At 44.0% G+C, this 25,477-nt stretch overlaps 1 protein-coding gene across 1 annotated transcript in view; it reads right to left on the minus strand.

Annotated features, from left to right (window-relative positions):
- Nucleotides 1–25,477, minus strand: part of dync1h1 (dynein, cytoplasmic 1, heavy chain 1) — a 43,573-nt gene that overhangs the window by 9,876 nt on the left and 8,220 nt on the right. Inside the window, exons 9-67 of the mRNA XM_061844877.1 lie at nt 24,775–25,197; nt 24,517–24,696; nt 23,261–23,410; nt 23,040–23,186; nt 22,814–22,954; nt 22,554–22,730; nt 22,351–22,461; nt 22,147–22,266; nt 21,822–22,061; nt 21,588–21,743; nt 21,387–21,500; nt 21,194–21,304; nt 20,898–21,107; nt 20,671–20,817; nt 20,430–20,596; nt 20,175–20,348; nt 18,312–18,666; nt 17,449–17,643; nt 16,696–16,978; nt 16,514–16,614; nt 16,144–16,303; nt 15,814–16,054; nt 15,566–15,749; nt 14,557–14,769; nt 13,780–14,018; nt 13,209–13,365; nt 12,909–13,133; nt 12,599–12,829; nt 12,252–12,392; nt 11,900–12,133; nt 11,574–11,780; nt 11,360–11,481; nt 10,936–11,101; nt 10,684–10,847; nt 10,452–10,581; nt 10,230–10,363; nt 10,029–10,143; nt 9,789–9,950; nt 9,490–9,704; nt 9,210–9,414; nt 8,776–8,949; nt 8,574–8,693; nt 8,365–8,485; nt 7,988–8,183; nt 6,860–6,977; nt 6,538–6,753; nt 6,221–6,433; nt 5,652–5,779; nt 4,923–5,076; nt 4,361–4,507; nt 3,271–3,421; nt 2,928–3,181; nt 2,622–2,756; nt 2,450–2,544; nt 1,252–1,426; nt 1,070–1,145; nt 838–998; nt 650–761; nt 212–396 (exon numbers count right to left, since the gene is read on the minus strand). Coding sequence (XP_061700861.1) covers nt 212–396; nt 650–761; nt 838–998; nt 1,070–1,145; nt 1,252–1,426; nt 2,450–2,544; nt 2,622–2,756; nt 2,928–3,181; nt 3,271–3,421; nt 4,361–4,507; nt 4,923–5,076; nt 5,652–5,779; nt 6,221–6,433; nt 6,538–6,753; nt 6,860–6,977; nt 7,988–8,183; nt 8,365–8,485; nt 8,574–8,693; nt 8,776–8,949; nt 9,210–9,414; nt 9,490–9,704; nt 9,789–9,950; nt 10,029–10,143; nt 10,230–10,363; nt 10,452–10,581; nt 10,684–10,847; nt 10,936–11,101; nt 11,360–11,481; nt 11,574–11,780; nt 11,900–12,133; nt 12,252–12,392; nt 12,599–12,829; nt 12,909–13,133; nt 13,209–13,365; nt 13,780–14,018; nt 14,557–14,769; nt 15,566–15,749; nt 15,814–16,054; nt 16,144–16,303; nt 16,514–16,614; nt 16,696–16,978; nt 17,449–17,643; nt 18,312–18,666; nt 20,175–20,348; nt 20,430–20,596; nt 20,671–20,817; nt 20,898–21,107; nt 21,194–21,304; nt 21,387–21,500; nt 21,588–21,743; nt 21,822–22,061; nt 22,147–22,266; nt 22,351–22,461; nt 22,554–22,730; nt 22,814–22,954; nt 23,040–23,186; nt 23,261–23,410; nt 24,517–24,696; nt 24,775–25,197 — 10,278 coding nt within the window. The remainder of the gene's footprint in view (nt 1–211; nt 397–649; nt 762–837; nt 999–1,069; nt 1,146–1,251; nt 1,427–2,449; nt 2,545–2,621; nt 2,757–2,927; nt 3,182–3,270; nt 3,422–4,360; nt 4,508–4,922; nt 5,077–5,651; nt 5,780–6,220; nt 6,434–6,537; nt 6,754–6,859; nt 6,978–7,987; nt 8,184–8,364; nt 8,486–8,573; nt 8,694–8,775; nt 8,950–9,209; nt 9,415–9,489; nt 9,705–9,788; nt 9,951–10,028; nt 10,144–10,229; nt 10,364–10,451; nt 10,582–10,683; nt 10,848–10,935; nt 11,102–11,359; nt 11,482–11,573; nt 11,781–11,899; nt 12,134–12,251; nt 12,393–12,598; nt 12,830–12,908; nt 13,134–13,208; nt 13,366–13,779; nt 14,019–14,556; nt 14,770–15,565; nt 15,750–15,813; nt 16,055–16,143; nt 16,304–16,513; nt 16,615–16,695; nt 16,979–17,448; nt 17,644–18,311; nt 18,667–20,174; nt 20,349–20,429; nt 20,597–20,670; nt 20,818–20,897; nt 21,108–21,193; nt 21,305–21,386; nt 21,501–21,587; nt 21,744–21,821; nt 22,062–22,146; nt 22,267–22,350; nt 22,462–22,553; nt 22,731–22,813; nt 22,955–23,039; nt 23,187–23,260; nt 23,411–24,516; nt 24,697–24,774; nt 25,198–25,477) is intronic.

A 25,477-nucleotide genomic window follows, 5' to 3' on the forward strand; every position in this document is an offset into this window, starting at 1 on the left:
GGTCCCGTTTTACTGTAGGCCAGTGATTGACTACAGTCTCATACAAAAAAAAAAAAAACAAAAAAAAAAACACTGAACCCCACATCAAATGAAACCAAAAACTGAATGTGTTAAAATAAAGTAAATAAATAAATCAAAAACAAAAAAATAAAAAAATAAAAAAACACAGCAACAACAACAACATATTGCACACAGCGAGGGTGTGTAATACCTTGGGATTGATCTCCATGGTCAAGAAGAGCCTGAAGCTGGCGTGAGGCTGCATGGAGTGGAGCTTCTTCTCCAGCTGCATCAGCCAACCGGGCGCCAGGTGGACATTTTCCAACATCACCCACCGGCCCGACTTGACGGCAGTGTTGATGTCTCTGTCGGCCTTGTTGAAGCCCTCGGCTGAACCTGTGGATGATGAAAGGAATGCGATCAGAAACAAGTCCATCAAGGGGGAGACATTATGGATATGCACTCATTAATTCCCTGGATACAAAGAGTTGGGTCTTTGGAGTGCCTGTCCGAGAAATCATGCGTTATCTACCCAGTTTTAAATCATAACACCGAGTAGCAAAGCTGTGTGAGCCACTTTCAAAATGTGTTTATAAAGACAGCACAAAGACTTGAGAGTGACATTGAAAATAAACGTGTGTTGTCTTACCGATGGAGATGGAAGTGATTTGTTTGTTCTGCTCAGCAGCCAGATCTCGGACCAGGCCGCTGGCATCGTAACCCGGGACGGAACACATGAGCACTGGTGTACTGGGCTTCACCTGAACGAACAAAGTGACAAAACAGACCATCAATACAGACGATAACGGATTCTTCTGCTTGAAATATAATCGGTACCTCGCTATCCACTATGTTAGCCAGATCGATGGGCTGCTCGATGATGCTCATGAAGGCCTCTCCCAACACCTTTGCCACAAAGATATGAGACATGGCCAGCAGACGGTCCGGACGGAACGTCTGGATCAAGAGCAGCTGGTGCACTGCTTGGCCAATGGGAGCTGAGGAGAACAACCAAATGGATGAGTGCAGAGCAGTTCACGTGGACGAGAGTTTGAGTGGAAATATTTACTGGACTGCTTCTCCTCAGACCACAAGTAAGGAACAGCCAGCTCCGGAGTGTTACTCTCCAGCCACATGAAGATTTGCTGAGGTGAAAAAACAGGCTATCACTTAAACATCTCATTGTCAAAGAGTCGATAAATAATCACAACGTGATTAAAAACAACACACCCCACACTTCAGACACCTCACCTCATCAGATTGAATTTTGGTGACCAAGTCCTTAAACGCTGGCAGGCGGCCGAGGCGGACCATGGCCTCGCACTGCTCTGTGCTCAGGCCCTTCAGCTTGGGCAAGGACGTGCCAGTGAGCACGATCTCCTTACCACGGAGGAAGTGCTGGAACTCTGTATCGTACGAGGGCTCGCTGAAAAGAGAAAAAAAAGGAAAAAAAAAAAAAGAGAGACAGATTTGGACCACTTGGATTTACATTGGTACCCAGACTTAACTTACCGTGATTTCCGACCTATAAGCAGTGACTTTTTTCCCCCCACACACTTTCAACCCAGCGGTTTATGCGGTTATGCGGCTAATTTGTGCATTTTTTTCCCCAACAGCCGCAAGGGAGCACTCTAGCGGAAAAGGTAAGAGTGAGACCGGTGGAATATATGTGCCGAGGAAGTGACTTTTACCGGTCCGGCCCTGTTAGCGCTGTGCTAGCATGTTACTGACGTGTCTCAGTGATTTTTACCGGTGTGTGTGTGTGTTTTTTTTTTTTTTTTTTTTTAACCGGCCCTGTTAGCGTGGTGCTAGTGTTAGCGCAGCGGTGCTAGCGTTAAACTCTGTGTACTGTTGTTCTTTGTAAACATCTCGTGTTTCAATGTGGGCACTTGCGGCTTTTACACAGCTGCGGCGTATGCATGTACCAAATGGTATTTCCTTTACAAATGTCGTGGGTGACGTCTTTAACCAGCTGCGCTCTGTAGGCCGGAAATTACGGTAATTTACTCTTATTTCAAATCAATATTCATTAATGAAAAGAATTGAAATTCTATTGCCCCCTTCCAGCACCCACAAACCACTGCAATTTGTACACATTTCCAATAGAGAAACAGCACTATATTAATAAAAAAGAGATAGTACTTTTTTTTTTTTTTAAAGCAATTATTTTATATTTGGACAAGCCAGAAGTCATCTGATCAACTGTGTGCCTTTAAAGTGGGTGCTGCCTGGTGGGTGACACCAGGACCATGGCCAGTTTGTCTCTGGGAGGGTTTGGATGAGAGTATTAGCTTACTGAAGCTGGTTGCAAACGTCCTCATTTTGTGTTTGTCTGTTTGTACCATTAAATACATTTCCAAGAGTGCATTAGTGACTGTGAAAACGTTTAAAAGGAGTATATTTTATCTGAAGTACTTATAAATCCAACACTGGCTACTTCAAGACTGACCTTGTCATTCCCTTGAGGCTGATCTTAGCAAGCAGCATGGCAAACGTGATGTGGTCCTGGTGCAGCATTCCTCTGGCAATCCTGTTGAATGCCACCTACAAAGAACATTAGCTCATGTTAAAAAAAAACAAAAAACAAATCTTGCCAAACGGTCAATTTCTCCATGCCATACTTGGAAGAGGTCCTTTGTAATGACAGCGAGTCTTTGCGAGTGGTCAGTGATGTTCTTGAGGTTGGAGTTCTCATATAGCACAGTGTGGTAGGTGTCCAGGAAAAAGTGAAGCGAATACTGGTACAGGAAGTGGATCTGGAGGGGGGAAAAAAATATAAAAACACATTTTTCAAGGTAGAAAAAAACCCATAGAGCAGTCTGATAAGTTACATACAGTCTTATTTATATCTACAGACAAAGAAAGAAGGCGTACCACCTGGCTAATAATTCTACATGAGTATGTAAAAGCCTGTGTCAGTGTCAGACCTGGTTGAGAGCCTCCATAGTGAAGTAGATGCTGCTGCAAGCAGACGACAGGGACAGATATTGCTGCGACACAGCCTCCACCTCGGCCATAATGATGTCCGTCTCCTCCACCTTCCTGGTCACCTCCGCGGCCTCCTTCTTTAGGTTCTCCAGCGTGGTGATGATTGTGTCGTCGTCAAGGATTCGCCCCTTAACCTCGTTGAGGGCCTGCAGTAGGGATTTCTCCAGCTGTCGCAAACGTAGCTGGAACTCACCTAAATAGACAAGAAAAAATATGGATTTAGCATCTCTTTCAGCACCACCGCTTGTTTCTTTATGCGACTATGTTGTGGATGGGTCGTACCCTGCAGTTTGAGTAGGTCTGAGCGCTTCTCGTCGACGTCGGGCCTCTCCGCTTTCAGCACCTCGTTAAGACACTGACTCTGCAGGCTGCTGCGAGTCACTGTGAAGTTGACGAATGTCACACGAGAGCACAAGTCTGGTGGGAACTCGACCTGGGTGAAGAAGAGACACCAGTGAGAGTGACTGAGATGTTGACAGACAGGGATATGACAAACTACATTCTCAAGGGCTTTATTTGATTTAAAGAACTGAGAGCTGTGGCGCATTGGTCATAGATGAGGGGAAAACCAATAATTGTGTATGTAAAATACTTTATTTCGACATAATTAAGAGATTCTTGTTCCTATCACCCATGGTGATAATACTGGAGGCTCACTCTAAATACAGTGATGCCTCGGTTCTCGATCACAATGCCTTCCAGAAAATGGTTCGAAAAGTGAATTGTTTGAAAACTGAATCGATGTTTCCCATTACAATGAATGGAAAAGGAAATAATGCGTTTCAAGCCTAAAAAAATTAGGCTTTTTAAAGCATTTTGTTTAAGCTTTTCCTGATAATAAACTGCATAGTAGAAATACATGTACAGTTTAAATTCTTTATATAATAAAATAATTTACGAAATAATATAATAAAATAATTTACTAAATATATTTATTTTTTGCTTGAAATGTATGCTTTAGTAGTAGAGTACGCAAGGCTGGGAGTGCATTGCCGTATCTGTAGCGACTCGGCCTCCAGCCCTGGAAACTTTTTTTTTTAGTAACAAAAGTGCGGAGGAGTTCGAATTGACAATAAAGCGCCTTGTGGGTGGGTCAGCTGCTTGCGCGCATTATGTTATTTCCCGTATTTTTTCGGTGCATGGGAATTCACAACAAAGCGCGTCGTGGGTCAGCTGGTCTGGCCGCACGCAGTATGTTATTTCAGTGGCATTCAAGTACCGATTTTCATTCAAAAACGGAAGCATAAAAATCTCAAAATTTTAATTCAAAAAACTATTTGTTCAAAAATCGGGGATGTTTGAAAAATGAGGCTTTACTGTACATTTTATTAACCAATTTTGAGAAAAAAAAAAGAAATCCAACAACTATTACCGTAGGATCTCGTGTGGAGAGGAAGATGACAAATGAAGGTGACAGATCGATATCTTGGTCTCCCAAAGTGATGAGGACACGTCCTCCGGTTCGGCGGACCTCTCTGTTCAATACCGGGTTCAGAATGGGGTCATAACTCTCGACGTCCTTAAAAAAAACAAACAAACAAACAAAAAAAAAAAAGACATTTACAAATGAGTTGATATACAATTATATCAATGATCTCTTGCCCGCCACTTGTTTCGGATACAGTAAATAAGGTCTAATAATATGAGTGCCAATTAAATTTAAATTGTATTAGAGAACAAAATGTCAAATTGTATCTCGCTTGGTACTATCCATTCTATTCACCTCTTCAGCATTGCAATGAGTTGGAGCCTATCCCAGCTGACTTCAGCGAGAGGCAGACGATACCGTGGCTGGTCACCAATCAATACGCAGATCACATATTGCTAAACACATCTATTCATAGTTACATCTGCATGTCGCAGTGTGAGAACTGAACTGAACGTCAGGCAAATGAACCACTACGCCAGAAGTAACTCGAAGAAGAAGTAAATACCTGAACCAACAGCGGGTTTCCGAAACGCAGAGCGCTCTCCAAGTTTTTCCTGAAGGCGTCGTCCAAGAAGCTGGTGCGGGTGATCTTACGGTCTTTGTACTCATTCATGATGAACTCCGTCGCTTGGCCAGATGGGTCAATAATCAGCGGGTACCTTGACAAAGCCATGAATGATTAATACCATTATTAAGTAGCAATGGCCAACCTTTTTATTTTATGGGTCACGTCATTTGTTCATGAGGTTTAAATAAGTTCAACTGTGTATTGGGTTTAATAAAAATAGAGGACTGTAATTTCCGGCCTACAAGCCGCAACTTTTTTTCCCCTCACGTTTTCAACCCTGCGGTTTATGCGGTGATCCGGTGCTAGAGTTAGCGGAGCGCTAGCCTTAGTGCACCTGGTTATAAGCCACAGTACACAGAAAAAGTTTAGAGTTTTACACGAGCGCCGCGTTAACGCTAGCCCCGCACTAGCGTTAAACTCTTTCCGTGTACAGAGGTTTATAACCAGGTACGCTCTGGAGGCCGAGAATTACGGTAAATCAACTGAATACATTTGAGAAAAATGAATATAATATAAAAATGACTTAATACATTTTATGGAAAACAATGCTAAAACTATCCCCAAAAATACTGCAGGACTAAATTCTCAGTGGACTGGATTAAAGAACAGACATCAGCCCATACCTTGAACATCCCTTTTATAAATTATGGAGAAGCAAAGAGTTACCTGTTGAATCTCTTGAGCATGATGGCGTTCTCTGTACAGAGGTCATCCGCTGGAAGAGAGTTGGCCTGCCAGCGGAGCCTCTCGTCGGCATTAGACAGGTACTCTGTCCTGGCAATGTCGGTACGGAACTGGAGAAGAAATGTAATGTCAACGCAAGACCGCTGACCATCTGACAAGGTTGTACAGTACTCACAAAAATGTTGTGATATTGGGCTTTCGGTTGAACTTTCAGGATGAACTTAAAATGCAATATAACCTTCACTGGTGAACTGATTTTTGCGCTTCGAGACATTTGAAAATCCAACTGTTCAATGCTTCTGTACCACTAACTGTTCTCTAACATGTAACTGAAAGGCAAGATTCACATTTCCTGTTTTCAATTACAAATGGTATTTAAACATGCAACAGAACCTCCCCACAGTGAGGCTGTTTTCTCAGAAGAAAGTTATGCATGTTCAAAAGTTTAGAGAAGACCAAACTCAGTTCAAGTGTAGAGGTTAAAGTGCATTTTAGGTTTCCCAAAAGCCCAATACCTAACTTCTAGAAGAGAGCATGTTATAAAATCATACCTGTATATTGGCTTGCTGTAGATGATGAGACCAAGTGGTGAACAGGTTCTGCCTCATTTGTTGCTCAAAGTAGCCAGCGTATGTGATGAAGGCCGCAGAGAGCAGACAGTCTCCGGCGATGGTAGACATTTGATTCTTGAACGTCTCGCTGGTCTTCTCCCAGCGCTCCCTCTCCGCGGACAGACTCTTCAAGAGAGCTGTGCTGCGGTTCACCTGTCGAGGTTTAAAATAATTAAAAAAAATAAATAAATAAAATAATCCAAAACCAATTGGGCAAACAAGGAAGGAAGGTGATCCAGATTTAGAGGGTTCTTCACCTTAGCCTCAACTGCAGCCAGGTCAGCCTTGATGGCCTGGGCTTCCGAGATAAGGACGGCATACTCCTCCTTGTAGCGAGCAATGCTGGACTCCAGGTCCCTGATCATTTGCTCCACCTCCTCCGCCTTTGTCTTGTTGTCTGTGGCATCGTCCTCGAGCTTCTGAAGCTCGTTACGCAGAGGCTCCACTCGTTTCAGCATGTCGGCATAATTAAGCTAAAGTAAAAAGAGCAGCCATTAGTAAAACATTTTTTTTTCTCCCTAACTTTGCCGATTTTATTTATTTATGTATTATCTATTTTATGTTTGTATGTTTAGTTACCTGAGCAATTGCCCATTTCACCATTGGCCCACAAGCCAGCGAGGCCCTATTGACTTGGTCGTAATTGTAGCTCGGGTTGGACATGTAGTTCTTTTTCATCTTTTCACGGATTGAGTCACTAGATAAAAAAAAAAAAAAAAAGAAAGCCAGTTTTAGACTTAAGTACCATAAGATGGGATATGGAAGGTATAGTATTTCCGCAAATAGTGGCCGCAAATATGAACTCAAGTGCAGAAAGTACTCAAATCACGCGTGGGTAAAGTTGGATACACTCATGTCCGTAAATTGGAGACAGTAGATTGATTAACTGCCTCACATCAGCCATTTCTACAGTATGTGCATGTTCTTCTGTTAGTTTCTATCAACAATGCAACGCAGTTCGAGCCAGAAAAAAATTCTCCCCTTCTTGAAATATCCTCAACTTGTGCCACATTATGAGCTGGCTAAGTTTTTTTTTTTTTTAATTTATTAATTTTTGAAGTTTTTTTTTCTTTTTAAATGCTACAAATTTGGATCAATTGAGGATGGAACTGTGAGAGCAGAGGCCGCTATTTGAGGATAAATGTCAATCATGAATCACGTGGAAAATTTAACATAAATTCATGATACATTTTCAAGGAGGAGGAGCATGACAATCATCAACAAATACAGAAGAAAGCTATCTTGTTTTTTTCATCCATTGTATAATTTTTTTTCCCCCTGACAAAGGTGTCACTTGATTGGTGTGCTGATTCACTGATTTGTGGGTCCATCAGGCAAGGAGCGGACGAAAGCAGGGACACCGGTCAATACCTCATTTCCTCAGAGGAAAAGTTGACTATGCTGCTGATGAAATTGTCCCTGATAATAACTTGTCTGATTTTTTTCCAGTCACTCGTCTCCTCGCCAAGCAAAAGGCAGATAGACTCCAGGGTCAGTTTAACTGCAGCCGGGGGATTGGTCATAGCCCGCACTTCTATTAGGTGCTGCTTTTTAATTGAGCTCACCGCTAGTTAGATGACAGGTGGAATGCGTTTGAAAGAGGGGGATCAAAAGTATCATACAGGGGAGAGAAGAAGGGGCAAGGAAAAAAAGAAGAAAAAAAAAAACACACTTTAGCGAACAGATTCACATAATCGCTCATTTCACCTGATCTCATCAGCAGAGAAGTTAACAATAGTGGGGATGAAGTTCTCCTTCATGATGATGGAGCGGATCTGTTTCCAGTCGGTGGTGCTCTCGCCCAGGAGCAAGCAGATGGACTCCAGGGCCAGCTTGACGGCCGCTGGTGGGTTAGCCATGGAACGCACCTCCACCAGGTGCTGCTTCTTAATGGATTTAACGGCTAGCGACGTCACATGAACAGCAAGTGTGGATTATGTCAAAGCAGAGGGTCGTGATAAAGTGAAGATGAAGTAAGAAAAGGTTTCATAAGTATGTCTGTACAAGAAATATGGTAACTAGGAAAAGAACAAACTTTCTAAATTGAGTTGAAACAGTTTGAGAAACCGATTTAATACACGTACCATTCTGAGCCTCAATAACAGCTGGCTCCACCTGGTCTAAGTCCTGTTTGACACTCAGTTGCTTGTCCTTGATCACTTCCTGTTGCTTGTACACAGCTTCCTGGATTTCCTGGCTCATCACCTACAATCAGAAGAGTCGCAGTCGCATGAATTCTGGTTTCAAAGTGTAGATAAAAATGTATGCCACAAGCTCAAATGTTTAATTTGACCTTTTTCTTTTCAGCCTCCTGCTGGTCTTTAATCATCTTCTTCAACTTGTCATTGGCAGCGTCGTTCTTTGCCTCCAGCTCCTGGCTCTTGATTCGTAAGTCACGACGAAGCTCCTCCACCTTAAATGAGGACGTGTGATTACGAGCATGCGGCCCAGATGGGAAGAAAGTACCAAACAGTGAAATTTGACAACTTTTGTACCTGATCGACCGTCTCCTTGATTTTGCGGAGACCAACATTGAGGTGCATCTGCTGTTCCTCTAGCTCGCTGCGCTTTTCATTGAACAGATTGGCATATTGGTTGATGAAGTCCAGGTAGTGGCGAGGAGTGATGGCCATGGTGTGACCGCCTCGCTTAGCCAGACGGTTGTTAGCCTGTAAGTAACAAGTGCTATTTAATAAACAATATTTCCAACTTTTTAAATAACCTTTTATTCAGCAGATTCCCGAGCCAAACGCTTCCTTTGTGTCATCACCAAGTGACGTCCCTTGCTCATAGCACAATCCTTTGTGATAAATATATTATCACATACTATAGCATATTATATGTGACAAATGGGGGTGCTGTAATAAAATGGAGTAATGCAATATATTCAGCCGTGCATATAAAAACAGTAAACCGAGCGTATCTTTACCTGGTGAAGTGTCTGATGGACAAATACGCATCCATTGACGATAGCCTCCCTGTGAGATGGTGGCTGGGGGAGTTTGTCATAGACGATGGGCATGTAGTCTGGCACCTTGTAGTTTGGCTTCTCTAAGTCCATTTTGCTGGTGAACTCCTTGCCCACCTGGTAAAGCGCCTCAGTGGACCAGTCTCCAAACCAGTTCAGCACACACCTAGGGTAAATAGTCGTTATTTAACAACAAATTGTCTCTCCGTTGTGTCATTCTGATCATTTTGAATAGGTTTACCTGTTGAAGAGGGCTGGAGATGTGGCAGCCCTGTCCTTCAGGCCCTCTGATGAGGGGTTCATGGTGAAAACGACATGGAGGTTCCTTATAACCTGGCTGGTAAACCACTTATACAGCTCTTCGTGGGTGTCCAGCATCAGCCCCTCTTTCTGAGCGCCCTCCTTACACTGGGTCATAAGTGTGGCATACTCATCCCCCTCAAACAAACCAGGAACCTGTGGATTTTATGACACAATGTTATTTTAAAAACAGAACTCTCCAAAAACTCAATAGTCACACAAACTGACGAAGAAAGTTACCTCTCCGTTGGCTAGCAGGGTGTTCATTCTTTCAAGGAAGCCAGAATCCAGCACATTGGACTCATCCATTATAAAGGCGATCTTCTCGTTTTTGCAACCGGAGCGTCGTAGCACCGTACGCAGATCCTCATCAAAGTCCTCGCCTGTATATTTCCTGTGTACCTGAACGCCCACAGAACAGTATAAATGAACACAACAACAATATGGCTGGAGGAAAACGTGCAATTCTGTTTTACCGACCTTGATTTGGTAAACGCTAAGACCATTCATCCAGGCAACAAAGCGAGACAGGGTCGTCTTCCCAGCTCCGCTCACACCAATCAACAAGAGATGTCCCTGTGGCTGGCGGAAGATTCTGGAAGAAGACATTTACAGTTGAGATTTCCTCATTTATAATTGCACAGTACAGTCTATTTTGTACTTGGGGTGGGGCTTGCTCACCGATCAATTCTGAGGACGTGGTCCAACACCTCGTTGAAGAGTACAAGTGGGACGTCCAGCTCCTCCTCGTAGAAGACCTTAAGACGGGCCTTCACGTAGTCCCTCAGCTCCTCCTGCTCCACTGGGATGTAGTCCTACAATCAAGTAAAAGACAAGTTTATTAAAATAGACATTTTAGTTATTATTGCATGTTTGATGTGGAGGACGATTCGACTAGTTTACCTTTGAGAGCCAGTTGCTGTAGAGGATGGGTCTGTTGAGAGCCTTCTCCTTGTCAATGTTGGGGAAGTGCTTCAGAGCAACCATGTCAATATTTTCATCGGTCCACCTTCTCTCTTCATCACCAACCAGCCTAGAAACAAATGAGCACAACTTCAACCACAATTAAAACACGAGAAACGTCCAAAACAGAGGACAGGGTTGATGATTCAAGATAACATCAGCTTGTGCTAACCTATCTTGGAAGAGGCGGAGAGCCTCGTGAGCCCAGATACGGATAAGTCCTTCTACTGGGAGGGTCTCAAGGGGTCTGAGGGCTTCAAAAATACCCCTCACCCAGCGAGTCATCTCTCTTGGAGAGTAGATATAGTGAGGTTGTGTGTCCTGCGTGAAACGTTCCTGAAAGCAGACACAAAGTGTATTTTTAACTTTTATACAATAAGAAGGTTGGACTGATTGAGGTGGTGTCCAATATTTCCAAGCTAACCTGAGACATGGTGTAAAACTCAACCATGGCAGCAGTAAGAGGTTCAGCGTAGGTTCGTAGAGAGGGGATGAGGCGCAGCATAGCACGGTTGAAAGTGCCATAAATCTGAGTGAGGGAGGCTGGGCCGGGGTAATCGACGTACACCACAGGAACGTGACGCAGGAACCTACAAAAAGGACACACAAGGTACATTGTGTTGCAAGATGCAGTGGTGCTTGACTTGGAAGTTTAATTTCTTCCTTGACCGAGTGCTAAACTCAGTGTCCTCATAAAAAAAAAAAAAAAAAAAAAAAAAAAAAAAAAATCAATAATCCTCAATTAAAGTCTCGGGCCCAAAATCAACCCAATTTTATTATTATATTATTATTATTATTTTTTAACAACAGAAAAATAGTATTTTAATTGTATAGAAAACATAGCCTACCTGTGGGTGAGGGGCTTTCTGCCTGGATCAGTGGGAGGATTACAAGCACCCACGAACTGGATCCTCTCTAGTTTGACCCAAGTCTGGTCCGAGGTGCGGTAGAACCCTCCATGTTCCACCATCTGCACAGAAAACATGACACGAGAGCTCTTAACAGAGTGATGGATACCGACACTGCTGCTGTGTTGCCTTGTTTGTAAACAGTGGTTCGTACCTGTCTGAGGAATGAGATGACTCTTTGTGTGCCGTACTTGTCCATGTCCGGAAGATTGATTTCATCACAGAACAACACCAACCATTTGCCGAGCTGCACGGGCGCAAGGACGACGCCGTTGGGTGTACGGCGGTACTCGCAGTAGTGGTCAAAGGTCTTGAGCAGCAGTTCTGGGGTGGTGGCACTGGAGAAGTTCAGACCAACAACCTGTCGAATTGAATAAAAATGTTCCTTGCAGTTCATTTTATGGAAAATCTGTTTGCAAGACAGATATTTAAATACAGGGAACAAATATTTGGCTCTTCTCTGATTGTATGGTCTCTCACCTCCATATCAGGCAAGGCCCTGAGGGCGCTGAACAGCGTCATGGTCTTTCCAGAGCCAGGGGGTCCACATAGCACCAGTGGCTTATGCTCAGCCAGCCAAGTGTACAGCAAAGCCTCATGGCGAACGGTGTCCAAGGTGGGGACCACCACATCTGGCGAGGCGACCTTGTGGGTCTCTACCTCGATCTGGGGCACTTTACCCTGCCAAGACTGCCACTCGCCTGAAATACAAACCTGAACAGAAATATAAATTTGAGAACTTCATACCCAAAAACTAATGCAGGAGAAAGGACAAAGATGTTCTCCTAAGTCAGGGATACACATCTCAGGTGATTGTTGAGTCTAACCCTACTTCGTAATCAATGATGGGAATGTTGGGAGCAGTAGGAAGGGGCACAGTGGTAATGCGGCGGATGTATTCCCCAAGCTCAGCTCTCATCTTGAGCCGTCCATCGCCAGAGAATGACCATAGCACGGCGTAGATCAGATACCTCTGAAGATAAACAATACCAAAAGTTAAGAGTGCTTTCATAACAGCTAGATCTACAGTGCAGATCCAAGCGTCCAATTCTTGATTACATCATCATTTGGACTTGCAAACTTGCATTTGCAGGAATAATTCGGAAAATCTCAAACTATTCAGTCTTTGAATTTTTACACCATATTCCACATTCACAAATGTTGAACTCGATGAATAACCTGCATGTATCTCTCAAGCTGATCAATGGGCATTGGGAAGTCAGGGTGGTTGTTGTTGTAGAGTGCCACGTTGCGGCAAGCCTGGTGCAACATAGAACACAGAGAACCCAAGCAGCGCAGGCGGGTGAAATCCATAATGTGCTCGAGCTTGGAAGCATGTTCCAAGGCCTTGATGACCAGGCCGGTGGAGGTGAAGTATGGCTGCAGGATAGTGGCGGCATCACGCTGGATCTATCATGTAACAGATAAAGGGGGGGGCAATCAGTGAATATATCCCACTGTGGACAAGTCACATTGTATCCAGAATTACCTGCAACATGGGCGAAGCAGTCTCCTCTTCATCCTCGGTGCCCTTCCTATTTCGCTGTGCCTCATCCTCTCCCTCATCCAGAGGGATGCTGCGGAATCGCGCCAGGAAGTTGTTGAAGATCATGTCCGTGCTGAGCACATCCTCGCTAAACCACACCATACCACAGCGAGAGACTGTGGCCAAGGTGGCGTACTTCAGGTCCTGGACCTCAAACATGACGCGCACCTGGAGAGAACAGGGTGAGGTTTAATACTGCATTTGACAGGAGGAGAAGAAAAAGATGAGATGGGCGGCTGTTACATTTGGCGGCAAGCTGAGACGCTCTCCATTGGGCAGGGTGAGCAGCTTATTGTCATCCAAGACAGAGTTGAGATTCTCAACCCACTCGGGGTCAACGTCTCCATCAAAGATGATCCATTGGCGCTTCTGCAATTCACCTCTCACATTGTCAATGATCCTGGATTTGAAAAAAATAAAATAAAATAAAAGACTTAAAACCACTCAGACGTTTTCACCGTGACGTGACCTGTACTTCTGGATCACAAAGGCACAAATGATCTCCAACTGCACCAATAGTTCATATCCCCTTCCATGTTATTTGACCAAAGCAGAGCAAGTGAGAGTGTTATTGGCTAGTTAATGGTTGATATGAGGCTTCTGTTCTACATATAGCATAAACGGCAAATTATCAGTCAAAAAGATGTTAAGTGATGCAACCTGCTTGAAAGGGGGAATGCTGGACATAATTACAGTATGTATAAATTATCTTGGTATCACTTTCTACTACCCTGCCGACGATTACAACATTATGAAAACGTCTATTGATAGAGCTCATTGAAGATTCAAACTAAAAGCACGAAGTGACACTCACTTCCTGAGGATGTGCGTGAACAAGCCATCGGTCCATTCACGGGTGTTGGGGTCAAGGGTTCCATACAAGTGGTCCTTGCTGATGGCTTTGGGATCAATGATGTGGGCCACCCCCTCAACACCCTCCAGCCTCTCCAGGGCTTTGAGCAGCACCCTCCATGCCATGGTCTTCCCACTGCCTGAAGGTCCCACCATCATGAGACCGTGATTGATCTGGGTGATCTGGTACAGCTGCAGCACCTAAAAAGATGTTTGAATGAAGATAAGAACACTCAAGAACTAGTCAACACACACGATGTACTTTCATGTCGCGATGTTATGATATTTTTCTGTGTTCGATATGTACTGTAGTGTCAACTTGCGCATTGACAAGGCGTGATGGTACAGTAGGTGGGCTCTCTCTAGTGGTGTTTGAAAGAATCACTGAGTTTGTTTAAAGTCTGCATAATGCTACATTGGCTTAAAACCTGTTTTTGTTTTCAAATCCAGTACAATGCATTTGTTAAGTACAGCTCAGTTGTGTATCACCTTTTAGGGGCAATACATCTGTATTTAACCTTTCAGAATGGTTTGTTTTCAAACATTTAGGTACAATCATTATTTAAATTTCACGTAATAAATTTGAATTGAACCAATTCTTAAATTTTTATGTTTAAGTGCAGTGTCAATGTTCAAAATGCTTATACTGCTGCGGTGGTTAAGAATAAAACCTCTGCTGAGGAATGTTTCAATGTTAGTCCGAAAGGGTCAAATCATGTTTGGTGGTCTTTGTGCTTACCTTTTCCACCCACATGCTCCCCACTTCATCACCATCACCGTAGGTGAGGTACATCTCCTTGCAGACCTTCTTCAGCTCCTCCCTTAGCGCAGTCATCTCGCCACGCATGTACTGCACGCCGGGGAAGACGTCGGATAACAGGCTGAACAGAAGAGGAATGTCCTCCGCCACCAGCTTGGGAACCATGGTCTCACACACACTCTGGATCAGAATCTACAGTAACAGAGGCAAAAGTCAGAATGAGATCATCTCTGGAATCATATATTGTAAAACATTGCAAAAAAAATATGTAGTTGGCAAACTGAAAATCTGAGTAACTACATGTCCTTACTCAGTTGTTCTTACTGGGTGGTATGCAATTGTATGCAATTCCACTAGTGGCACTCAGTCTGTTAATTCATTATGAGCACTGAATGTGAATTGGTCAAAATTAAGACCAATTAATTATTAATAATTATGTCAATTTTAGGGGGAACAACCTGGTACCGTAATTTCCGGTCTTTAAGTCATGACTTTTTTCCATACTCTTTCAACCCTTTGGTTTATGCGGTGATGCGGCTAATTTGTACGTTTTTTTCCTCATGGCCGCAAGGGGGCACTTGAGCGGAATAGGAAAGAGTGAGACCGGTGGAATATATGTGCTGAGGAAGTGACTTTTAGCGGTCTGGCCCTGTTAGCGCTGCGCTAGCGTGTTACTGCCGTGTCTCAGTGATTTTTACCTGTATGTTTTTTTTAACCGGCCCTGATAGCGCGGCAGCGCTAGCGTTAAAGCCTCTGTGTACCGACTTTCTTAGGACATATCTCGTGTTTCAATGTGGGCACTTGCGGCTTTTACACGGCTGCGGCCTATGTACCAAATGGTATTTCCTTTACAAATGTACTGGGTGAGGCTTATATCCAGGTGCGCTCTGTAGGCCGGGAATTACGGTATATACAAGGACTTTCAAGCGCAATGTTCAAACTTTTTTCGTGTAAACGCACACATACGCAGAGAAAAGAAAACCCTTGCCTCTTGTTCCGGGAGGTTCTCCGCAATATCATTTTCATCAACAACCTCCCCACGTTCAAGTTTCTCCCTTTTGATCCTCTGGATGCGTTCACGCTTGACGTTGCCCGCGCTTATCAGCACACTCTTGAGAGCTCGGAGGCCGAAATCATAGTGACTCTGAGACGACAGCTGCTCGTCACACAGCCTGAATTGGAATCCAATATCAGTAAATGCGTTCTCTTGAATGAAACATGAAAAGACTTTCTTACTTGAAGAATGGAACAATCTTCTTGGCAAGGACCTCTGCAGTGCGGAAGCCTTGTGAGTAGAGCATGACCTGCGCAATGAGTTGGCGGTCTGGCTTGGTCATGGCCAAGCTGCGGAAGAGCTTCTTCAAGTTGTCGGGCAGGTTGGATCGGCCCGCGTAGCCAGGATTCATAGTGATGAAGATGGCCATGTCTGGGCTCACCTTCACCTGCTTGTTCAGGAGTTCTGTGGTGACAGGCACACCTGAACGGATGACAAGAGATGATTTATAGTGATTTGCTTATAAACTGTGCCCCTTCACTTTGTTATGGATCTTGGGTGTTTACACATACTCCTGTCTCTGTTTGGGTTGCTGTGTTCCCTCAAGGCTACTTGGATGTACTGGACTTGTTGGGAGACAGCAGACAGCATTCTCTCCTCCAGACGATTGAACTCGTCAAAGCAGCCCCAAGCGCCAACTTGACACAGTCCCACAAAAATACGACCCATGGCCTAAAGACATGAAGGGGAAAAAATAGATTAAACAACATGCACAATATTAAAAAAAAAAAAAAAAGATGTAACGCGTGCTGATCGAGTGATGAGACGTAAATGTGCATGTTTGCAGATGAGAGCGGCGGAGGGAAGAATACCAATAGCACACCACCTTACATTCCCCCCCCACCCCCCCCCCCCCCCCCCCAAAAAAAAAAAAAAACATACCTGGAAGTCAAAAGTCTCATCACAGTTGAAGACCAAAACAAAGCGACCAAGCTGGTGACCCAAAGCTTTCACAGACTCAGTCTTTCCTGTGCCAGCAGGACCTAGAAGAATACAGATGTATTAACTTAACCTGAATCTCACTTTCAGAAACATGTAGAGTGGTAAACAAAAAGCAAACTGACCAAATGGTGAACCTCCGAGGCGAGCCTCCAGAGCTTGGGTCATGGTCAGATAGCAGCGGTCAGTCAGCGGTGTCTGGACCAGCTTGTCCTGGACGCCCAAGTATTCAAAGCCATAGTTGAACTTGGCGTTGGCCATCTGGATGGATAGTTGTTGCAGCACATCAGTCTGCTTGGGGTCGAAATAGAACCGCATTTGACTGAGCCACTCGAATGACTTGGGGTTGTCGATCTTGTTCTTGATCAGAGTCCTGGTCACGTCACGTTGGTGCACCAGCTCGGTGATCTAATTTTGGGACAGGAAAAAAAAAAAAAAAAACAACCTCAGATGATAATTCTAATACAGTGCTACAACTTCTTCAATGACCATGCTGGTAACCCAATTTTTTGTTTGCTTGAACCCCTTTCTCCTGACTGCGAAACCTGAGTCCCTCCAGACTGATCTAGAACCATCCAGGGTCAGGTGATACAACTTGCATTGGGTAGCTAATTGGTACCACTCCCACAAATACCACTTAGTCACTCATTTCAACAGTGTGGGCACAGCTACAATTGCAAACCTTTTTATTTTCCAATTCATTTGAGTGGCAACGTAGCTGAAGGTTTCTTGTTAGACAAATTTTGGCTTACAATAAAATGCAAAATGAAATAAACCTTATCAAGTGACGCATCATAACCTTGAATGTTGGGGCAATTTTAAGTCAAGATACCACTGTGAGACTAAACACTTTTACAAATGTTCTTTTCCCCACTGACCAGGTGTTCTAGTTTCTTCCTGCGAAGTGGCGGTTGCTCCATCAGCACAGTGTCAGCCAGCACGTTGAGCGTGGCCTCCACGTTTGACAGGACCCCTTGCATGGGGGTCATGTCCCCGCCCCCAGAGACTGTCGTCAAGGCAGACTCGATGTTCTCGGACCAGGCGATCTGGGTGGACAGCACCACCAGTTGGGCCTGAGAGAGAAGACATTTTAAGATTGTAGTACCACCAATCAATCATTCAATATTTTGTTGATATGGCTGCTATCATAAAAAGGAACAAGCAAAAAAAGAATGCAAAAAGCTACACAAAGAGCTTCAAATAATGCATAGAAGACAAAAACAAAACTTCTGCAAGGAGAAGTCCAAAAACAGAAGCGCTATCAAAGGGCAGTCAGAAATAATATTAAATAAGACCATTCCTACTAAAAAATATACATTAAATTTAAAATTAAAAGTCATAGAGAGGTCCCACTCGGCATTTGAGATTCGCTACTGAAGAGTTGATCTATTCGCAGATTTTTAGGGGGTAATCTAGCCTCCCTTTATTTGCTAGAAAACACCTAATTGGCTTTAATCCCCACACTCAGACCAAACCCATGTCTAACAAAAGTAATGTGGCACAATCTTGGTTGAAAGGAACTATGTTAAAGTGAGGGGAGGAGTTTCAGTGGTACAACCCCGTCTAGTAGAAATTTAGTGCTTTGCCGCCATCTTGTGACATCCATAGCCAGTAATAATCCTTATCCCCTGTAAATTGCAGGGCAACATTGTATAATCAAACTGGAGTAACTCATCCATCTACCCAGGCCGACTCTGTTCTAAAAGTGGTACAACACAATATAAATGGGACGCGATCCAACCTGATAACGATCGATCCAGTCGATGTACTTGCTCAAGTCGACAGCGGTGCCCTTGTTGAAGCCCGTGACCTCCGTGACGGACTCTGCCAGCAGCTTGGCCAGCGTCACCCTCATCTCCTTCTCGACCAACGTGAGCCACTCGTTGATCTTGGGGTGCTCCGTGATGGAGACAGGTGTCTTGTAGACGATTTCCTCGCCCTCGCGGGATGATATGCCCAGCACCTCGGTGTTGTCCTCGTTGAGCAAGATGCTGGAGACGCCGGCGAACATCTTTTTGAAGTGCTTCTGCAGTTTGGCCACGTTCTTGCTGTTGCCGATGATCTCCAGCAGGTCCTCGTCTCCCACGAAGTAGAATCTGAAAGAGATATCTGATGTGTTTCAAACAATTCCATCCATCCATTTTCTGAGCTGCTTATCCTCACGAGGGTCACAGAAGTGCTGGAGCCTATCCCAGCTGTCAATGGGCAGGAGGTAGGGTACGCCCTGAACAGGGCACATAGAGACAAACAGCTGCACTCACAATCACACCTAGGTGCAATTTAGAGTGTCCAATTCGTCAAACAATTCCTTGGTGTTTTAATAAACGGTCTCTGATGGGAGGATACATTGTAGAACTCTTAAAATCCACTAACAATGGTTCAAATTATGCAGATTTAGGCGCTTCTTCTGACTTGTGTAAATTCAGAATAAGGGCTTCATTACTATGTCAACTGGGTGAATGGCTACTAACTTACGATTTATAAATAGAAAGATAACTAGAGAATTAATTGTGTCTTCATAGAGGAGTAAAATTAAAGGTGCTATTTGGCGGTAACCAGCAGAGGCACTGTTGATTTAGTCCCAACTAGTTTGCAATCTAAAGAAAAATAGCACATCAGTTGTGGAAGATTACCTGGCCAAAGGTAAACTATGGAAACAAAAAATTATATATGTTAAGATCTGGACATTTGGGTTACTTTACCACCAAAGTATTTTGTATCCTTAATGCACAACATGATGTAATGAAGACTGATGCATAACTACCATTAACCATTCTGCTGAAAGTAAGCCGAGTTTGTCTGAGTAACTGACTGAAAGGGGAGAAGAAATATCAATAGTGATCACATACTCTTGAAGCAGATTTCTCAATCTCCAAGGTGATTTCCTGTTACTACGCCAAATAAAGGTGCCTGAACAACGGGCTACAATCATGTTACCAAAGTAGTTGTATGTCAATGTTCACAAGTGTCTTTCTAATATGAACACAGTTAAGAGAAGCACATTGCTTTGTAATGTTAGCTATGTTTTTAGCATTAACATTCTGAGTCCACAGACATCTTCTTCTTGATATTTTTGACAGGCGACAACACTCTGAAAGCGTGCTAGAGACACCTACAGGATATAAGTGGAACCACACTACAACAACTATTGCTTAAATTCTTGCATACACAGCTATCCAGAGGATTCAAGACTGCGACCTTTATTTCAGCGTATGCAAGTCAGAATTTCATCTGGTCGCGTTTGCATGTTTTAATACTCGCTCTCACACGAGTCCTGTATTGGACATTGTGGTTGAAAGTCACCCTAATTTTAAATTTTCCAGTTTCTGCACGAGCATTGAGCCACACAACCAACTCCCAAGACATGCTGCATGTTTCCATATTAATACGAATTACAAATTGTGACTCTGTAAAGGTGTGTGTGTGTGTGCATGTGTAAGGGGGACGGGACGGACTCCTTTGTTTGTTTGTTGTAATGTCCGTTTTCAACAGCCTTACTTGGATAAATTAAGGTTAAATATTGAATGGGAATACTGCCACTTCTATTTCAAGTGCTCCCTAAAGGAGGTAATAAAAATAAATAAATAATGAATTGACTGTTCACCTGGGAAATGAGGATCTCTCCCTCTCCAGGTATTCTCCAAGGGCCTTCTGAATTTTTCCAAGAAGGTCAGCCAACCTTTCCAGTGACCTCTGCACCCCTTGTATATTCAGCACGTCCATCACCAGTGGAGACTTGGTCACTTTCTTCATCAGAGCCAAAAACTCAGTGCTGATACTATAAAGACAAAGCATTTGACATCAGGTCAGACTGCAGCTGTTGGCTGTTAATATGAGATTAAGGTGGTTCTTTGTTGACCTCTGGAATCTCTGAGTTTCTACAGGCAGCAGATGTTTGATGTCAGCACTGCCGGTGAAGATGCCCTCCAGGTAGACCCATCGACGCTGGACATCGATCCAGACGTCAAAGAGAGCCATGATCCGATTCAGTTTGTCCTCCCAGCTCAGAGCATCTTCCTCAAACACCTTAATAAACATGAAGCATGTAATGAATGCATTTTTACTGGCAAATCACTCGAACTTTTGCAGCAAGATTTCACCTTGTAGTACGGTGACAACTTCATCGCAGACACACTGTTGATGTGCTCTTTGACTTTGTTAAAGAGGTCATCCCAACCTCTGATCAGTCGACACTTATTCTGGTAATTTACCAAGTCGAGCTCGTAGGAGTTCCACACCTCGCGGATCTGCAGATATACAAATGCTTATTAGCAAGGCAAGTACTCCACTCTTAAATGTAACAAAGCTTTGCATGACGCGAGCTCACCTGTTTGAGGAATTCCTCCAGAGCCATCTCTCCCTGAGCCACCAGGAGCACGTCCTTCACGACCATCTCGTTCTTCTGGAGATCCACATCCCAAATCTGACCGAGGGTCAGTTCGGATAGCACCCAGTTCACATGCAAACGCTTCATCAGCTGCTTCCAGTGGCGGTCCTTCAGAGCCTCCGACTTAAGCTCGATCACCAACATGTTCACCTGTTAAACGTAACAAAACAAAGCTTAGAATTTACTCAAGATGTTTTCTTGTGAGTGTATATTGAAGGTAAAAGAACCGCCTTGACCTTGAGGTATCCCTTTAGCAGCCTCTGGACATACTCATAGGAAGCATACTGTCTGAGTCTTGCTTGGAAGTTCTTCAACTGGTTTAGAAGAGCGTCTAGGTTTTGCCGGAGCTATAAACATAAAAAAGACCGGTAAATACAAGGATATTTGAATAAATATCAAAGGGCTTTCTATTTCATAATTATTTACTACCTTGCGAGGTTGAACAGACACCCACGGCTGCTCCTTCATCTGGTCAATTTGCTCCCACACTTTGGAAAGCTCAGACCACACCTCCTTCAAGTCATGCAACTCCTCTAGTGCTACCTACCGATTTAGAAAGAACAATGCATTTGGTCGCTGCCAATAGAAATGAAGTGGTCATGGTGATTTTTGGTTGCTATTCAGTTTTACCTGAACCCTTTCCTCACTGCCGCTGAGCAGGCCAGTGTCTGTGAGCTCCAAAGCCTCTTTGGCACGGGCACACTTCTCTCTTTCAACCTTCAGACGGCTGAAATTGCCTTCATAGATGGTTAGAGACTGGAGAGCCTCCTCGGGACGCAAGTTACCCTGATGGACATGTATGATTAAAGTATTAGGGGATGCTATTCTTTCACAGTGGTCCGTAAACACCCAATTTCATCTTACAGCCACTGGTTTGGTCTTCTCCCATTCATTGAGCAGGTCGGTGGTGCGGTTTTCGACAGCCTTATCCTCTTGGACGATCTTCATCTGCAGGTTGGCCACCTGCTGCTGGATAGCAGTGTCCTTGCGCTTCATGATGTCACTGAAGGCACCCCATTCGCCCTCAATGTTATCAATGTAGAGCCAAGACGGCGGGAACTGGAATCTCTGCTTTTCCAGTAACCGCTGCCCATTGCGGAACAACTAAGAAAGGGAATCTCAATTGAAAATCAGTCCATCCTCATTTTAATATATAAAAAAAAAAAAAAGTGTTAAACTGTCTACTTACGTCCACATTTTTCTCAAATTGCTTGATTTTGCGCTTCAGAGTCTGGACGTATGTGATGAAGTTGACAGCATCTGACGTGCTCGCTGTGTCCACAGAATGTTGCTCCAGGTCTTGACGGGACTAAAATGACAGCGTTAACGTCACAGATATTTCAACATCCAGCTTTGTGCTGTACGTTCAAAAAAGGCTGTTGTCATTGTTTACCTTGGAGATTTGGGCATGGAAGTCCTGCATATTCTGCCCGAGCATCTGCCCAAACTTGCTGAGGACCTCTTTGTGCCATGAGTCATACTTTAAATTCACCTTAGACTGCACCTGTTAAAAAAAAGCAATGAAACCTATTCAGCTAAACGGCCACTAGTATACATCCATCTTCATGAAAATCAGCAAAAAACTGTTCTCGTTACTTTGCCGTAGTCAATGACCGCCGGTCCAAACTCTTTACGCGTCTCTGCATTGTCAAAGGTTCCACGTGCTTTGCGGATCTGGACAAGTAGGGCCTGCCACTTGGTGAGGTCCTCGCCCAGACGGTTGTAGATGTTCTCAGCCTGCATGTCCCATAAGCACTGGTACTGCAGCCAGACCTGGATGGAGGCGAGCACAACTGAGAAACTGACAAAAAGGGGCTTGGAGTGAACACATAAAAATCAGACTGAGCAATATTTACCTTGACATATTGCTCCACCTCGCCGACTATGTCTTCGACTGCATTGTAGGCCTCCTCCAAGGCCGCAGGTCCGTCCGGCATCCTTGTCAGAGCGTTGCGGTAGAATTTCTCCTCCTCTGATAACTCGTAGTGGACCCCAACCTGGTGAATATTTATTGAACTGATATTGTGGACTGTCGTTTTATCTCAGTGACATCACAAACCAATGGATTAATATGTTCCCTACCTGGTATCTCTGACTCTGGATCCTGGGAAGCGAAAGGATGACCATCTTCCAAGAAAACATTTCTTGGTAGAGCTTGTAGCGACAGTCTTCAATGGGCGGGTTCAGATAGATGACTTGGTTGGTGATCCTCAGCTCATGGACGACATTCTAGAGAAAGGAAGTTTTTTTTTTTTTTTTTTATAGGGGATGCTCACAAAAATTTGACTGTCGAAAATGCTGACCTTGATCTTGGGCTCGCCTCCTGGCTTGTGGCTCACTTGGGGAGCCTCTGTGTCCATATCCACGTCGGCTTTGTCCTCCACTTGGCCACGTAACACTTGAGTCCAAGCCTTGAGTCCGGCCTGCAGGCGAACTCCCAGGATACGCTCAATCTATGCAAACAAAATAAAGAATGAGATAAAAAGTCAGAACAGCACTGTGGTTGTTTGGTAGTGGTTAGCACTTCTGCCTTACAATCTAGAGCTCCCTGGTTCAAATATTAGCTACCATATATTCCGGACTACAAGTCGCACCAGCCATAAAATCCGTAATAAAGAAAGACAAAACATATATAAGTCGCACTGGAGTATAAGTCAAATTTTGGGGGGAAATTTATTTGATCCAACACCAAGAACAGACGTGTCATTTCAAATTTAAATGACGAAAAACTTAAAATAAAAATAGAATAGAGACAACAACAGGCTGAACGGTACAGGCTGATGTTACATGACACAACAGAGAACGTGGCTTGTATTTTAACATAACATATTCTGATAACTAGAGCATAAATAACACGAAAAGTTTAGTAAAATCATCTATGTCACTCCAAATACCCGGTAACTAAAATCGTCATCCTCGGTGTCGCTTCTAAACAAGTCCGCCAACTCCAGAGGTAGACGACGCGCCGCTTCCTCTTCTACATTGCTTACGTCAGACTCACTTGTCGGTTGCAGTTACAAATAGCCTATTCCAGCCTTTCTGAATCCCGACAGGATGGTTTTGGTTGTCACGGAAGCCCATACTTTGGAATCCCATACTTTGTCGAGCCATTCAATGACTTCCCGGAAAGTTGCATGGCGATTTTGTCAGATACACGGGCCTAGAGCGCCCTCTTATGGTTGTCAGTGTGAATATAACCGATAAGTGACTGGATGGAAATGGATGGATGTAATGTGTTAATAATTTCACATATAAGTGGCTCTGGAAAATAAGTTGCACCCACACCCAAACGATGAAAAAAAACCTGCAACTTGTAGTCCAAAAAACACGATAGTTAGCACGTTCGTCCTGTGCTGCATAGATTTTCTACAGGTACTCCAGTAATCTCCTACATACAAAAACATGCAACATATGCACATGTCAACACCTCACTGGCAACTTTAATGAGGAGTATTAAAAAAAATAAAAAGGATGGATAATAAATATGGTCTGAATAATTTTTGAGCATTGGGTCTACGGTCGATCACAGTATTCGCTCTCATTCATGGCACCAACCTACCTCGATGTCGAGCTTGTTGACCCAAATGGGTAAATTGGAATAGGAGTGCAAGTTGAGGTCATCCACAGCTTTTTGGACCCGGTTGAGAATGTCTGAGAAGGTTTTGTGGTCAAACATGCAGGTATCCAAGGAGCGAACCTCCAGATCTATTTTCTCTTCAATCAGCAAAAGGTCATCCACCTGGAAACACCACATCAAGGGCAAGGGGATCACTCATCAGTCTGTTTAAAAAACAAGATAAAATTTCTCCTGACTGACCTTCTCCTGGAAGTTGAAGACTGTCTCAGCCAGCCTCTGAACATAAGGATCCAACTTGTACGACTCCCACACCAGAGTGATACCCTCGGTAATGAGCGCCTGGACCTCTTTCTTCAGGCCGGCCACCAGGAGGGAGATTGAGGACCTCTCCTCCACCTTCTCGCAAGTACGCTCGTATGTGCGAACGCTTTCGATCAGAGAGATGGCGAACGGGTAGAGCTGGTTAGCTTGGTGGGCCTTGTTGACGATGGCCAGCGGGACGCGGAAGCACAGCCACTTGAGGTTGCGCACTTCTTTGGACAGTGTGATGATTTCTGGGAGGAAGTTGACTTTGAGTTTTAACATGTTTCCCGTGCGGCCCCGGGCGCGAGTGCTCTCGATGGTGAAGATGCGACCGGACACTCCAAGGTTACGCTGCTGCACCTAAGGCGGGGGAAATCCATTTAGAAAGAAGCTTAAAACATTTCAAGGTTTGATATTCCCCAAATTCCAGGAGCTGGCTTCTCTAACCTCACCAAAATCTTGTTTGCTTTTCATTTAATTTAGCTCCATGGTGAAATGCTCAAGTGTTTAAATCAAATCCACACCCAGACTTAAGTATTTGCATCAGTATTTGCCTATGATGCATCTTTCAAGTTGAAGGGAATAAACCTGACTGTTCAAAAAGGCAATTGTTTGGCTCAGTGAGCTTTGAAGTAAAAGA

Source organism: Syngnathoides biaculeatus, chromosome 15 (assembly GCF_019802595.1).
Source record: "Syngnathoides biaculeatus isolate LvHL_M chromosome 15, ASM1980259v1, whole genome shotgun sequence".
NCBI classification, from domain to species: Eukaryota; Metazoa; Chordata; class Actinopteri; order Syngnathiformes; family Syngnathidae; genus Syngnathoides; species Syngnathoides biaculeatus.